General features: G+C 35.9%; 1 protein-coding gene and 1 pseudogene across 1 annotated transcript; one reads left to right on the top strand and one right to left on the bottom strand.

The window, feature by feature from the left end:
* Nucleotides 1-469: 469 nt before the first annotated feature.
* LOC125262825 lies at nucleotides 470-5,012 on the bottom strand (annotated as a pseudogene).
* A 2,986-nt stretch (nucleotides 5,013-7,998) lies between these two features.
* Nucleotides 7,999-16,590, top strand: LOC125263529. The gene is made up of 8 exons (XM_048182533.1): nucleotides 7,999-8,257; nucleotides 10,331-10,675; nucleotides 11,902-12,225; nucleotides 12,530-12,622; nucleotides 13,187-13,504; nucleotides 14,720-15,025; nucleotides 15,218-15,541; nucleotides 15,620-16,590. The coding sequence occupies exons 1-8, from the start codon at nucleotides 8,212-8,214 to the stop codon at nucleotides 15,649-15,651; spliced, it is 1,788 nt and encodes a 595-aa protein (XP_048038490.1). The 5' UTR covers nucleotides 7,999-8,211; the 3' UTR covers nucleotides 15,652-16,590.
* Nucleotides 16,591-17,340: the final 750 nt, after the last annotated feature.

Below are 17,340 nucleotides of genomic sequence, written 5' to 3'. Positions count from 1 at the left end.
GTGTCTACACTGCTGGAATTCATATAGAGAAGAAGAGAGCTAGTTCAAGATAAGCATTTATGGTTAAAACATATAACATTTTTTATTTTTTAGAAAATGAGCGATGGTTTCTCTAGATAAGACCCTTATTTCTCATCTGGGATCGCTGTAAACTGTCATTTTGACCTTCAACCATTTGGGCTCCATTGAGGTCCACTACATGGAGAATCCTGGAATGTTTTCATCAAAAACCTTAATTTCTTTTCGACTGAAGAAAGAAAGACATGGACATCTTGGTTGACATGGGGGTGAGTAAATTATCAGGAAATTTTCATTTGAAAGTGAACTAATCCTTTAATAGCTCCATAAAAATTATATTCTGTGCAAATACAATCATGAAATGGAAGAAAAATAATCTGTAGTGTAAACAAATAGCTGTGTAAGTATAGGAAATCTGTACAATTTTATTTTCGTGATTATACAGCAAACTTTAGCAAACATATCTGGAACTAAACCTTCTGCTCATTTCATACTGCTCTGATTTTACTCGATGGGTCTGACGGTGAAGTCTAGTCTCTTCCATCCTGTTCAGCTCACTTCTTGTAGTGTGTCTTATATCTGATGTCATACACCAAAAAAGCAACAGAAGCCACGCCCACCAGAGCAGAGGCGACCAATCGGATCACAGCCTCAATAAGACCACAACAGTGGATGTGGTCTGAAAAAAAGAAAAATGCTGAATCAGAATTATGCATTTAGCTCCTTTTCAAATATGTTTTGTGGGTTATTATTAGGATTTAAAGCATACATTAATGCAAAGCCTTCACAAGCTTGACTGCGTGAATATGTTTGCTTGGTCAAATAACATTAGCTAGAATTGTTTAATATAATATAACTCTAGAGTCTTCTAAAAAATGCTTTAGCCCCTTCTTTATCTTCTAAATGCATAAATGCAATATAAATGTTGCAGTTTTAATTGGCTTATGTGGTTGAATGTTTAGCACACATCAGCTGTAACATAAAACAACACCTGTGTACATGTTTGGCCACAACTGCACATGTGGTTTCCATTGTGACATCATCTTTTAAAGCTCTCCAAAAACTAATATTGCACTGTTTATCAGAGTACATGTGAGTGACGCACCTGAACTTGGCTGATGGAGTTCAGTAATGTTGGCATCCTCAATCTGGATGATGTTTGAATTGTTCACCACACAGCTGGGCGACAAAAAGTTGGAGTTTGATGATCTTTCTGGAGATTAAGTACTTTGTGGAGTCTCTGATAATGACATTAGTCTAATTACACACACCTTTTATTTTATTTATATGTTTTTATTTATGTAATTAATATTTTAAATGGAACTAAAGCCATTGAAAGATCATAAAATGGAGGAATAGTGAAAAGAACAGAAAATAAACATTTAAAAATATTACTATGATTCTCTACTCACCATATACTTTAACATTGTAACTCATGTAGCTGGTCTCTTTGCTGATAACTGTTACTCTATAAAGTCCAGAGTCTGTGGTTGTGGTGTTTGTGATGGTCAGAGATCCGGTTTGATCCAGTTTCAGTCTGTCTCTGAATCTCTCATCAGGATCACCATACATTGAGTTGGTTTGCATGAGCCTGCTGACTTCAGCTATTCGAGTACTTCTGAACGCCCAATGTATCAACAAATATTTCTGTGATTCAGTAACATCAGTGTTCAGAGTGACAGAATCTCCCTCCATCACTGACACTGACTTCACTCAATCATTCAAACACCTGCTGTGAACAAGCACTGAAAGAAAGAGAAATAAGAACACAAACTACAACTTTCTTCAGCCACAGCCTTAGATGAACTGAAGATAAAAGACATTAAATCTCTGAAGATCTGATTAAACAACTCCACAAACAGCATTACCAGCTTCACTTATTACTAACCAGACTGACTTTATTTTTGTCACACATCTACAGAAGATCTTACTGAGAATTAACAGAGGATTAGATGTTGATGTCTAATTGAAAATGTTTAGTTTGAGGTCACCATCATCATGATCAGCATTTGCTTTAGTTGGGCTCTTGGCCCTTGATTTTTGTTGAATTGCTTCTTTGTCAGCAAGGTGTTTTCAGAAACATTTATGCATTGACAAAGCAGATCCACATGTCTGTTTTAAACTACAGAAAAGGTAGTTATTTAAGCCACTTTAAAGGAACACTCCACTTTTTTTTTTGTTTTTGTTTTTAAAAAGTGTGTTCTTTTAATACAGTCATATGTCTGTTATTAAAACATGTTGATCTGCTTTATCAATGCAGAAATGTTTTCTGAAAACAGCTGCAATTGCTGAAAAAGAAGCTATTCAACAAAAGTCAAGGGTCAAGAGCTCAACTAAAGCAAACACTGATCTACATGACGGTGATCAAATGAAACATTTTCAATTAGACATAAACATCTAAACCTCTGTTAATTCTCAATAAGATCTTCTGTAGACGTGTGACAGAAATAAAGTCAGTCTGGTTAGTAATAAGTGAAGCTGGTAATGCTGTTATGTGGAGTTGTTTAATCAGATCTTCAGAGATTTAATGTCTTTTATCTTCAGTTCATCTAAGGCTGTGGATAAAGAAGGTTGTAGCTTGTGTTCTTATTTCTCTTTCTTTCAGTGTTTGTTCACAGCAGGTGTTTGAATGATTGAAAGAATGTTTCAGAAAAGAACATCATACTAACCTTTAAATAACATTCTACTAACATTAAGAAAACTGAACATTTTCATGTTCTTGGAATGTTACAAATCAACATTCCTATGTTGAATTTTAAATCAAAATTAAGTTGAAAGAACATTTGAGGAACATCAAAAACGTTCCTTTAACATCAAGGAAACTGGACGTTTTTTATGTTTCCAGAACCAACACTGAATATTTAGAAAATGTTCTTATAACAAAATTCTGTTAGCTGGGTACACACTTACGCACTTGCTTAGCCAAATAATATTAACAAGGATTGTTTGTGTAATACATGTAATTCTAGACTCTTTAGCCCCATCCTTCTTCTCAGCTCTCATAGCAACTGTGTGATTATGTGATTCTTTCTCTATGATGTTTTTGCCTTGAGAATTAATGTTTTCTAAAGCAGCATTGGTCACCACCCACACACTTGAATCTCAGACTCACGCTTCACTTCTCTGTCGCTCGCCTGTGGTTTATTCTCTGTTTATGTAAACATAAAAAAAAAAAAAAAAACAAGCAAATGCACCCTAACCCCATATCCATAAACATCCAGCACTGATCAAATGTAAACTTTTAATGCTTAAACTCTAGTCGCTTGGAAAAAAGCATCTACCAAATGCATAAATGTAATTTCAATGTAAATGTTACAGTTTTTATTGGTTTATGTGGTCAATTAAAGCACACACACCAGCAGTAACATGAATTAACACCTATGAACTAACAGCAACGTAGTGTCGGCCCAGATCCAGCCCACATGTACCAGATCTGGGCTGTGTTTGAACACAACTGTCTTATTGATTTTACTTCAATCAGGCAACTATGAGCTAACAGTGGATTTCAGTGGAGAAAAAAAAAGGCTTTTAAAGGGGACCTATTAAGTTGTAGTTCTCTACTCACCATAGACTTTAACATTGAAACTCATGTAGCTGGTCTCTTTGCTTATAACTGTTACTCTATAAAGTCCAGAGTCTGTGGTTCTGGTGTTTGTGATGGTCAGAGATCCGGTCTGATCCAGCATCAGTCTGTCTTTGAATCTCTCATCTTCATACATTGAGTTGCTTTGCGTGAGTCTGTTGATTTCAGCTATTCGAGTGCTTCCAAACATCCACTGTATCAGCATATATTTCTGTGCTTCAGTAACATCAGTGTTTAGAGTGACAGAATCTCCCTCCATCACTGATATTGTCTTCATTTCATCAGTCACATCTACAGAATATACAGATGTTTTGTCACACACTAAAGCAGAAAGTATACTTTGTTTTTTTACGCACAGTGAAATGAACAACCTTGCAAAGTACTTCGCTTGTATACTTTATTCTGGCTCCTCAGTGGACATCTTTCAATGTCGAAAAGACATCTTTTGAACATAACTTTGCTTAGTGTGGAGGTAAGGTTAGGCACTCACTTTCATGTACAAACAGAAGTGAAAAATAAAACACTCATCTGTGGGTTATTGTTGGGCTAATTTTAACATTCCTGATTGGTCACTGCATTTATGAGCTAAATGGGCTTGTCTGTGATTGGTTACGGTCTGTCAGTCTGATTCGCTCATGCTGAATTACTAACCAAAACCGTCAGTGAAAACTTTAATGAATTATACACAGAAAATGAAAAGACAATCCTCGTACAGGCTATGGGGCAAACATTAGATATTAGATCAGTATCTATGTCCCCATGTCAAAGGCTCCTCGGCTTTGGCCCCAATCCATGATACATAATACAATAAATATCTTATTACACCATGTCTATGCCACTGTTGATTATAAGGACAGCATTTGCCGGAGTGAGTCAGCTTGCACTGAACAAAACTGAAAGAAGAGCTGCAGCAAACAGAAGTGAAACATAAAACACTCACCTCTGGATCAGACTGCTCTAACTTTATTCATTTGACAAGTTTTAGTTACTGATTGGATCATGTAGTTATTTAAATTTCATACTGAGAAAATACAATGTTATACACATCATTAAGCTGCATGATAAAAAAGTAGAATATTATAACATTTATTTTAAGTACTTTTGAAGTTGTGAAATTAATTTTCAGTGTTTTAAAACAAAATAATACATGTTGTTATGGTACATTTCTATTAGATTTTATATTAAAGTGATTGTCTGAGAAACTTTTTTATGGGAATAATCTTATGCTAATGTTATGCGCAAATCCTGATCATAAACAGAAGCTTATTATTAAAACGGTAAGAAGAGAAGTCATAAAAACACATTTATAACTTACCAACCAGATGCCACAAACACAAAGAGAAGAAAACAAAAGCATGAACCATATTCCCTGGTTGTTTGCCCACCACTCTAATAACCTGACATGTCTGAATATGACCTGAACACAAACGCAGTCCCCAGAAGGTTGGGTTGTTAGTAGGCGTTCCCACTGCTGGCAGCCTATAGTAACGTTTGTGGCAGTTGCCAGTGTCATACCATGTTGTTGACAGAAAACGTTTTCTTACCGTTTTCTACCACTTACCGCATTTTGGAGGGGGAATATAGTATATAAATAGAATAAGTCCATAAAATGCTAAATATCAAACATGAAGTAGGAACAATGTGTGCTCTTTGCCATTGAGGCTATCTATATGTGACAGTAGCTGTATTCTGGTGTTGTGCCAAATAATTACCCCCCTCGTTTAAGTCACCTGATTTCCTAATCCTAATGCCACCCCCAATCCTAAACCAATACTAGGGGGTAATATTTGGCGGGGGTCAGAATTTGGCACAACAACGGACTGAGCAGATGATATCTGTTAAAGTTCACTTCACTTGACACAATGTGTTTACAAAATGTTCTGTTGTCATTATTCCAACAGGACATTGTTACTGTACTCTCTGTGATGGCTTGTTGGAATGTGAAAATTCTGTCATTTATTACTCACCCTCATGTCTTTCCATACCCGTAAAACCTTTGTTTATCTTCAGAACACAGATTAAGATATTTCCAAGAGGTATATGACTCGTCCACAGACAACAATTTGCACCACTTTCAAGGTCCAGGTATTTAAGAAATCGTTAAAACAGTCGACGTGACAGCAGTGGTTCAACCATAATTTTGTGAAGTGATGAGAATGCTTTTTGTGTGCAAAAACAAAACAAAAACAACAACTTTATTCTGCACCAGCATCACATCACACATATGTGTCATGCTGCTCATGTGAACAGCTTTGGCCAATACCAAGCTGACATTCAGACGTAAACACATAAGTCTTCACTGTGCTTACTGCGGCAAGGATAATGACAGAGAAGAGAAAAGATTGTTGAATAAAGTCATTATTTTTCAAAGCAAAACAATGCCAAAGAAGTGCTCCGTCTCAGTGCTCTTTGGATGCAAGGGATAATTCAACTTGTAAACTTATGGATAATCCAAGGCACTCGAATAATGTAAAAACTAAATCTTAAAAACAGGTGACACTTACAGGCTGCACACGTACACGTACAGGCTGGTATTGCCTTCTTCAGGGTGTTTTATGCCATACAATTATTACAATAACATAATAATGATTTATATAATTATTCCTATGACAGTAGGCGCAAATGCCCTGCAAAATAAATGAAAATAAATATTTCATAAGTATATTTTACTTACTACTTTAGTCTTGCAAGTAACTTGCAAGAGATTAACCCTTTTATTATGAGCTTTTATTTTGGAGAAAACTAACATCAGATCACCAGATTTAGTTCTTTGACAAAATACAATGTTAGAGACCTTTTATGTTAGACTATAAGTTTTAAATTTTCAGTTCATTTGAAACATGAAACAGTGGCGGTGCAGGGTCATTAAAGGATTAGTTCACTTTCAATTTAAAATTTCCTGATAATTTACTCACCCCCATGTCATCCAAGATGTTCATGTCTTTCTTTCTTCAGTCGAAAAGAAATTAAGGTTTTTGATGAAAACATTCCAGGATTTTTCTCCATATAGTGGACTTCAATGGCCTCCAAACGGTTGAAGGTCCAAATTACAGTTTCAGTGCAGCTTCAAAGCGTTCTACACGATCCCAGACGAGGAATAAGAGTCTTATCTAGAGAAACCATCACTCATCTTCTAAAAAAAATAAATAAAAATTATATATGTTTTAACCATGCTCATCTTGAAGTAGCTCTCTTCTTCTTCTTCTCTATTAGAATTCCAGCAGTGTAGACACTGCTAAGTGTATTACTGCCCTCCACAGGTCTAATTGTTATACTTGCACTAGCATATTGTATATGACAAACTTTGGCCTGTGGAGGGCAGTAATAGACTTAGCAGTGTCTACACTGCTGGAATTCAAATAGAGAAGAAGAGAGCTAGTTCAAGATGAACATTTATGGTTAAAATGTATAAAATTTAAATTTTCTTTTCAACTGAAGAAAGAAAGACATGAACATCTTGGATGACATGGGGGTGAGTAAATTATCAGGAAATTTTAATTTGAAAGTGAACTAATCCTTTAATGGGAAACACTGAATGAATCTTTAGCTGACAAATGTGCTTAAGTTGAGTAATATTATATAATTTCAAAAACCCTTCAACCAAACCGAATGAGACTCTTGAGGCCCGCCACTTAATTATCTAATAAACTCCAAAATCGCTTACGTGTTATTTTAACATGTGTGGACATATACAATGAGCGCTGTTCATGAAACCCAATATTTTGCTGTGTAGCATCCCACCATTTCATTAGCCAAAAAGTTTAGAGATCCCAAATGTTTAAAGGACAATTGAAGAATGTTGTTCCAAGAATTTCTTACAATATATAAATAATGTTTTTGTGCTAACCTTTTGAAAACATTATTGAAGAACAGATAACATTGAACAAATGCTCTATTAATTTTACTGGAAGAACGTTTGTTCAACTTTGAGAGAACCTTGCCAGAATTAGCCAATCAACTTGACAAACATAATTTTTATAGGTTAGATCAAGAGCATTGCTTAACACAGTCAAAAGGTATGACATTTTCATCCCCTTTTCACCAGAATGGTTGGCGTTAGAGCCAGAACCACAGGTAAACTGGAGCCTTTTTTTTTTTTTTATGCTTGAACAACAATTATAAAACAGAAACAAAAATGCCAGGGGGCAAAAATACAATATCAACCAAATGAGAAAGTAAATAAAAACAAAACTAAATAATAATCCAAAAAAAAAAAACAATAAAAGGCTTTATTATTTGTACTGTCCTTAATAGAAACCGTATAATTTTTTAATTCCACAGAAAGAGGTTCCTGATTACTAAATTTACACCGATGAATATGAAACTTAAATATAATCACAAAATGAACAATATAGGGCCTATGCTTAATTTTGTTCACAGTAACGGGAGTGATTCTAGCTGGCAGCTCGCATAAACCGCTGGTACTATATCATCTCTCCTTTTCGGACTCGGAGATAGACTGAAACTGAAACTCGCTCTCTAGCTGCAGTAGCCTATAGGTCTGGGTGCGGTTCAGGAATTACGAACACATTCTGCGGAACAGAATGATATAAATAATCTCCATTGATTATCTTCATTGAATTCAGAATCTACACAACTCTACATAAGACATGCAGAGCACATTATTACTTTTTCTATTCTTATTATTCATGCACGGTAAGTGGATTTCTGTCTGTTTCATTTTAGACACCAATTCTGTAACAAATGCATGTGAACTGACAGTGAAGAAACAACTCGTCTAATAACGAAATCATTTTAAGTAGGCCTAGAATAATTGATTTGGTATTTTACATTTATGATCATTGATATTAATAAGAATTATGATATTTATATTTGCTTAAATAAAATGTAGGCCTATATAAAATATATAATTGTAACGTTTAATTTGGCATTTTGCGCTTTTACAGCTAAATTAAGTTTCTATTTATTTCCTACACTGAAAAAAAAAAATGTTTTCATTCAACCAATTAAATAGAAAAAAAAAAAAAAAAAAAAAAATTAGGGTAATGATTCACATCTATAGCCTATTTTATAACTTGAGCCAATGAAAAATAAACAACTTACCCTAAACAATATTTTCTATGTATATGAATACTATTTTATAAAACCTGACACAAAGTATATTTTTCTTGTTGAAGAAAGTCAATTAATTTAAATTCTATTTTTGACCTAAACAAAAAGATGAAGATTTAATCAAAACTAAAATTCTCGTTTAAGAAAAACATATTAGAAATAATTTGCTTTATCCAATCAAATAGATAATGATTTAATTACACAATTATTTATTTTTCTTAAAAAAAAAAAAGGTTAAAAGAAATCATTTGATTTAAACAAACGAACAAAAAAAAGTACATGGATTGTTATGTGTTAGTTAGGGTTGGGCAGGATGCTGACACGACACATCACGTGTGAGTGGTAAATAATGGTAATGAAATATAGGCACAAGACGTTGACCTGGGGCCCAGCCAGTTTTGTCTGCAGTTTTCATGAAGTCCGCAGTTTTCACACTGCTCAGTGTGCACACTACAGGCTGTTAAATGTGACACTGAAACATGCTGGAGTTAATGAGCAGAATCACTGAAGGACAAATCTCTCTTATTTCAAACAGACTGCTTTAGTCAAAATGTTTAGTCATCATTGTGGTAATCAGAGTTTCCTTTAGTTGGGCAGTTTGACTTGACTTTTCATGTGAGTCTGTGGTTTTGGAACAGTGTTTACAGAAACACATGATTTGTTACAAAGGAAACCATCATCAAGAGCAATCAGGTGATATGGTTTCAAGTTGTTCCAAACCTGTGAATTTCTTTTTTTCTGCTGAACGTAAAGGAAGATATTTGGAAGAATGAAAGCAAATCAGGCTTAAAATCTTTAGAATTTTTGTTCTTTTGTATTAAAGGTGCTAAAGAGGATGTTTTGTTTTATACATTTTTGTAATATTACTTGAAACTGTCTTTACTAACTGATAAAAGACTATTTATTAGGTGCACTGAAAGGAATAATATTAATATACATCATCTGTGCACGAGGTAGGGCCTTAAAAACATCAGTCACGATGTTTACGATCATCGCGTAAACGATTGGCCCTCTGGCTTGTCAATCACTTCCATGACGTTCCTTGTGAGAGACGTGCGCGGATTGGCCCTCTGGCTTGTCAATCACTTCCATGACGTTCCTTGTGAGAGACGAGCGCGGCTGTGCGCTCCAGTAACTTTCCACACTCCACAGGCGCCGCATGCAATGTTTTTGTCAGGAGACAGGAGTAACAACTGCAGATTATGAGTTACCTGCGGTGAGTCCGACATAATGAATCCACTAACACGACACAGCGAATGTCGGTGGTAAACAAACACTCGTGTTCCAATACTCGTGCACGAGTTTTGGGAGGCATTCCCTCAAAAACTCACTAACAGTCTTTGGTTTCTCAGTCGACGAAAAGATCCTCTTTAGCACCTTTAATATACATCCGTGCCGTGAGATATTTCAAAAAGTGGTGGGGACATGTCCCACCCGCCCCACCCAGAAATTACATCTATGGTCGTTATCATCAGGTATCTTCAATACTCAATCAATCATCACTTAATTAACCACTTATGTACCTAATTAACTCTAACACTGCTTCAGTGTTACTTTAACACCCTGCTGGTGGTTCCATATGAACACCGAGCAGTGTTGGTTTAACACTGGCGAATTTACTGTGTGTGTCTGTAAAATTGTTCTTCTGTTCTGCAGGTTTGTCTGGTGCAGAGACAGATGAATATGAATCTGAGCCTGTGTCAGTGATGGAGGGAGATTCTGTTACTTTACACACTAATCTTACTGAAATACAAAATGATGATACGATTCTGTGGATGTTTGGACCTAAAGACTTTCTCATATCTCAAATAACAAGAAAGGATGATCTGACCTCATTTTTTGTGACTGATGATGATGTGGGGTTTAGAGGCAGATTGCAGGTTAATCAAAACACTGGATCTCTCACCCTCAGAAGCACCAGAATCAGACTCTCAGGACAATATAAACTCACCATCTCTAGAGAAAAGACTAGATCCAAGATATTTAATGTTACTGTCTTTGGTAAGTATCTCAAGTCTTTCAATATGATAGTCATGACGATCTCTGTGAACCAATGAATCATTCAGATTCACTGAGATCGCCCCCTAGCACAAACCTCTGAACAAGTGTCTATTGGTTTTACCTGATCTGATAAGTTTTATACATTTGTACACATTTTAATTTGACATTAGTATAATTAAAATGAATAGTATATAGTTATTCTATATCAATGGCTATATATTAGTATATATAGCCATTGATGAAAAAAAAAAAAAGCAAGCCCTGAAAATTGGTAAAGAACACATTGTACAGACACTTGAAATTAATTCTTATTAGATGATTATTAATTGCATTTGATAGATTTTACTTGCAATAGATCATTTGCAATGGGTTTGTAAAAGGAGTTCTTATGCATGTTTGGCCTGGGATTTTGTTGCATTTACAGTGTACTGACCAGCAGGGGTCACCAGCATGTGGCATTTTGAACAGTGAAACAGTGAATCATTTTGTGAAGCAATTGGTTCAACTGATTTGAAGCTTTGAAAAGCTCTGTTTCTCCCATCATTACTTCTGACTCGGCTAGAACAGAAATTTGAATATGAATTTACAAGGTCAGAGTTGCTAAGCAAATGAAACACTAATCACCATTACAGTGAATTCAAAACAATTACAGTAAAAATCTATTAAAATTATCTAAAGCAAATGTTTTAAAGCCAATGATCAAAGAGCCCAACTAAAGCACACACTGACCACCATAATGGTGAACCTTTTTATTTTCAATAAAACATCAACATATAAACCTTTTTTAATTCTCAATAAGAATGTTAGTATGACAGAAGTAAAGTCTGGATTGTAATAAGTGAAGATGCTGAGATCTTGAGAGATTAGTTTGCTAACAGTCAATGATTGTTTTTTTGTTGTTTGTTTTGTTTTTTACAGTAGATAAGGCTCAGGTGTGGCTCAGTTTTGGGGTTTCTTGTTTATTTAAGTCTGAGAATCTGTACCAACACTAAAACCTTCTTCAGTCCCAGTGCTGGGCCAGTTATGGGTTAGTAACTGGCTGAGACTCGGGCCAGTTATGGCCCATGTGTGGCCCTTGTCTTTAATCCAGATCTGTGACACCCCAGGGCCGTAATTCTTTGCGGCATATGGGCAGAGGAAAAAGGGGCGGTGTGGACAAAAACATTGCTATGTGGGAGGTGGCATGAGGGTTTATAGGTTTGATAATCAGTTTCTGTTTGTTTCAGGTGTGGTTGGTGAGACAAATGGAGTGAAGTCAGTGTCAGTGATGAAGGGAAAATCTGTTACTCTAAACACTGATACTGAAATACATACAGATGATCTGATAGTGTGGAGGTTTGGAAATGATGGCATCCTCCTAGCTAAAATTTATGTAGAGACTAATGAGACCTCATTAAATTATGCTGATGAGAGATTCAGAGACAGACTGAAGTTGGATCAAACTGGATCTCTGACTATCACAAACACCAGAACCACAGACTCTGGACTTTATGAACTACAGATCAGAGGCAGTCAGAGCTCACACAAGACTTTTTTCCTTTCTGTCAGTGGTGAGTACTGTAACTCCAAATGTTATATAGAGCATGTCTTTAATGCAATTACACATACAGTAAACTTAGATAAATACACTTTTAGATACACTTCAGTTAAAAAAGTTGCCTGGATGTGAGGTTTGTGATTGATTTGCAAATTTAACAGTATTTTAAGGGTTAGATACAAACTGACTTTTTGACACTGAACAGAAAACCCCTTAGAAATTGTATCAGATCTTCACTCAGGTTATATAGTGTTGATGTTTATAGTGATCAGACACATTCACACTAATGATTGGTGTCTTTTTCTTTACATATTCAGGTCTGCCTCCATGGGCTGTAACAGGAATATGTGTTGCTGTTTCTGTTTTTCTGACTGCAACTATAACTGCCTGTTACTATCACCGGAGAGTGGGTAAATATAGCTGTTACATCAAGAAAAAACCTAAATCTAAAAGTGTAATTTTCAGTTGTAATTTCAGCTTTTTTACCACAAATTCTGCTTGTATCAGTGTATGAATCTCAACAATAGTGACAATCATCAAAAAGCTTCATCCTGCAGTGCACTTAAGAAAAGCCAAGGGTCAAGTGCTCACCTAAAGCAAACGCTTTTCACTATAATGAGGACTTCAAAAATTCTCCCTAAAAAAATTACATTAATTAGAGCTAAACCTCTGTTAATTCTAACTGGTGTGCAATAAGTGAAGCTGGTAAAGCTGTTTTTGGAGTTGTTTAATCATCCTCTGCAGACCTTGAGAAATGTAATTGATATGATTTGCAGTCAATTAAAATTTATTCGCCATTATAGTGAAAAGTGTTTGTTTTAGTTGAGCACTTGACCATTGACTTTTATTACAAAACTTTAATTTTCAATTATATTGTGCACACCTTTTAGATTTTTGATGTTTGACCCTGTAACTGAGATAGCCAACACATTCATGAACACATTTCTGTTTTCTGTGTCTATATGCCGTGACAGGCAAAGAGAAGAAAGTGTCGGTGACAGAGGGAGATTCTTTCACTTTACCCACTGATGTAACTGAACATAAAAATCGTATGATACAGTGGTGGTATGAAGATGAAGACAATCTCATTGCTGAAATCAAAGGAGGAACCGGTAAGAAACATGATGTTGCTGATGAGAGATTCGGTGACAGACTGATGCTGAATGAGCGAACTGGAGATCTAACCATCGGAGACATCAGAACCATTCACTCTGGACTCTATAAACTAAAGATCAGCAGCAACACATGCACCGGCATCGCCCAATTCAAGAGATTCATTCTTACCGTCAATAGTGAGTAGATCAAGTCTTTTATTGTGTTAATAATGAAGTTCTCAAAGTGCTCAAAATTAACCCAAATTTTATTTGCAATTAAGAAAATCTGGGTTTTTTTTTATTGGATTAATTTGCATCAATGTATTACATGTAGTTAAACCTAGTTTAGCAAAAATTAAAATATAATTCAGATATGTTTTTGTTAGGTATGATTTAAGCATTATTAATATGAAATATTTACTTCCTATTGATTAATATTTAAATGTTTTTGCCAGTTTGACATAAATTTCAGCAGGTGTCTGTGATTTCAGGCAATCGTGGACAACTTTACCAAAATATATAAAAGAAAATCTAAAAATTCATACACTCTTCTTAGGTAAAAGTTGTCTTTAAGTTGTCTTAAGTTTTGCCACAAAGTTTAATCAAGTTTAATCAAGTAAGCAAGATTAATCACTCCAACAACACACTTCCAAACGTTCATCTGCACTCATCTTGTGGTCAATGACTGATACGCTGGTATCAGCACCCCCTGCTGGACTGAAATTACAGCCTTTAATGAGTTTGTTTGCCCATATAATCTTTAACGAGTTCGTTTGCCCATATAATCTTTAGGGTATTAGGTTAGCTAATTTGGCTTGCTGTCCACTGAGGAGGGGCTCGATGAAGCATCTTCAACTCGAGCTCTGATACACCCCCCCAGTGAATAAATATAGGATATGATTATATAGGGCAAGGTACCTGAAATGAAGGTGGAGTTTGGGGAGGTGGAGGGATGCTGAAACAGCTGAGACTGAAGAGAGGTAAGCAGCTGCTTATATACTCTGGCTGTTGATTGGAAGATTAGATGGGCTCGCTCCTCCCTAAATTACATTTAGGAACTTCACTTAACGAGTTCGTTTGCCCATATAATCTTTAGGGTATTAGGTTAGCTAATTTGGCTTGCTGTCCACTGAGGAGGGGCTTGATGAAGTAGCTTCAACTCGAACCCCGATATACCTCCCAGTGAATAAATATAGGATATGATTACATAGGGCAAGGTACCTGAGATGAAGGTGGAGTTTGGGGAGGTGGAGGGAAGTTTTTATCCAATATGGCTTGGCTATTCATTTATAGGTTATGTCTTCCTCAATTTCCAGTAAGAGGCAGAGTTTGGTCACTGGTCTTTCGAAAATGCAAGTCTTTGATACTCACTTACAATCTCCTCATTTCTGTTTCTATGTGCTGCTGTAACAGATGAAGAGAAGATGCCAGTGAAGAAGGGAGAATCTGTCACTCTGAAGACTGATACTGAAATACAGAGAGATGATCAGATACAGTGGCTGTTTGGAGATGAAAACACTATCATAGCTGAAATCAAAGGAGGGACCGGAGAGATCACTAATGTTGCTGATAAGAGATTCAGAGGCAGACTGGAGCTGGACAATATGACTGGATCTCTGACCATCAAAAACACTGAAACTGAAGACAATGAAGTTTATAAACTGAAGATCAGAAGTGTTAAAGGAGCCACAAACAAGAGATTCAGAGTTGGTATCTATGGTAAGTATAGTATCACATAATTGAAGTGCAAGTCATCTTTGCAGTTTGTTCTTGCACACACACACACACACACACACACACACACACACACCTTCTGTCTCTTTACATCCAATGGAGCTTTACTGACTTATAAACTCCTCACCAAAAGTTATAAACTCCTCATTTCTCTGTTTTTATATCTTGCTGTGGCAGATGAAGAGAAGGAAGTGTCAGGAAAGGAGGGAAAGACTATCACTCTAAACACTGATGATGAAATGCAGAAAAACAATCAGGTATGGTGGCTGTTTGGAGAAGAAAACTCTCTCATAGCTGAAATCAAAGGTGGGACAGGAGAGATCATTACATATGGTGGTGCTGCTGTTGGGAGATTCAGAGACAGACTGAAGCTGGACAAGGAGACTGGATCTCTGACCATCACAAACATCAGGACCACAGACGCTGGACTTTATCAAGTATGGATCAACAGAAGCAGTGGCAGAAAAAACAAGTATTTGAGATTCACTGTTTCTTTCAGACGTGAGTATTTCAAGTTTTTCCATGTAATAATGTTCACCATTCTTCCTCATACATTCAGTTTTTCTTTTTCTTTTTCAGAGCACAAGACGAGCTGGTGGAGTTGGTTTTAGAGTTGAAGTTGAAAAGCTAAAGGTGCATTTCTTGCACGAAATCAGATCTTTTCTGTATAGGATGCATTTCACTTCACTCAGCATTGAAAATAATATTGTTGTGAATCTCCATCTGTTTTCAGTGTTACAGTTTGTCTGAATTATCAAATTTAGCTAAAACCTGTTGAGTCGCTGACCCGCATGCACGTTAGATCAGTTTTAAAGCAATCTGAAGCAATCATTGCATTGAAATGAACATAGATTTACACTGGAGTAACATTGTGCACATTATGTTATTGTAATTTGCCATTCATATTTAGGTTTAAAATTGTTTTAAAATAACTGCAATGCAGTCAATGCCCAGAAAGCTACTAAAGATTATATGATATATGACAAAATGGTTTCTGCTTTCTGATTGATCATATTGTTCAAACATCAAAAGCATCATAACATCTAGACATCTACCAGCAAAGACAAAAAAAAAAGTATTTTATCTTAATTAGTAGGTTAAATATTTATATAGAAATCAACGGAAACCCACACAGTGATGGTCTACATCTATGTTAGCACAGATTAACCTATATATACCTTTATATCTAAACATAAAGTCTAATATATAAAAAAACATTTAGTGTAATGTAAGGCTCTTGTCTGCTTTTCAGTATTGTGTTGTCAGTGCTGTACTGTAATGATGAATACTGCTGTAATGACACTGCTGGAGCTTTACCTAGTGACTGTAAGTGGTAATAGACTCTCATTGAACTATAGGGGGAGCCAAAGTAGCATCTTCTGCATTAGAATAATTGCTGTTGGTGAAGTGAAAGTGAAAGTAAAGTGATGTGTAGCTAAGTATGATGTTACATACTCTGAATTTGTGCCCTGCATTTCATCCAAGTGCACACACACAGCAGTGAGTATTGAACATACACACACCGTGAACACACACCCAGAGCAGTGGGCAGCAGTGAGCGATTGGGGGTTAGGTGCCTTGCTCAAGGGCACCTCAGTTGTAGGTAATAAGAGTGGAGGCGATCGCTGTTCATTCACTCCCCCCACCCTGGGTCACCATTATTAAGATTCATATGCTGATTTTTGAGCGATTGGGGGTTAGGTGGTTCACACTGAGCGGTGTTGATTTAACCCCGGGGAATTTACTGTGAAGACTTGTAGTTGGGAATGTTTGTGATTATGAAGGTTTGCTTCAATGCAATCAAATGTTTTATAATATGGAAATGAACGGTTTGTGCATGTTTGTGGCTTCAATGAAAAATCTCTTTCTTATTACTTCATCTTTCTCTTTTTGTATATACCTGTATATAATTATGTATTACATTTTTATTATTCGTTCACTTATTGCTTTTCAATTATATTTTTTCTGTTAGTTTTATGCTGTGTTGTCTTTAAAAGTTAATGATAAAATGTCTCCACCTCAAGGTTTGTAACTTCACAAGTTGTGAAGCAGTAATTTGCTTTGGTATAATAGCACTTGTTGAATTTGTGCTGGTCAGATAAAATCCGACTGATCACTGAGAAAGACGCAACTAAGATTATTTAATAAACAAATTTTTACCATCACTTCTTCTCCTTCCTCCTGCTCTTTCCCAGACTTGTCTGGTTGATCGATTGATTAATGTACTATAATTTTCAATGAAGCAAATCACTGAGAGAGCGAATGTGTTTTCATATTCAGTCACAAGGGGGAGCCAAAGC

This window comes from Megalobrama amblycephala, linkage group LG2, assembly GCF_018812025.1.
Source record: "Megalobrama amblycephala isolate DHTTF-2021 linkage group LG2, ASM1881202v1, whole genome shotgun sequence".
In the NCBI taxonomy this organism is placed as follows: domain Eukaryota; kingdom Metazoa; phylum Chordata; class Actinopteri; order Cypriniformes; family Xenocyprididae; genus Megalobrama; species Megalobrama amblycephala.
Note: the sequence above shows the minus strand (reverse complement) of the source record. Positions and strands in the feature narration are given on the sequence as shown.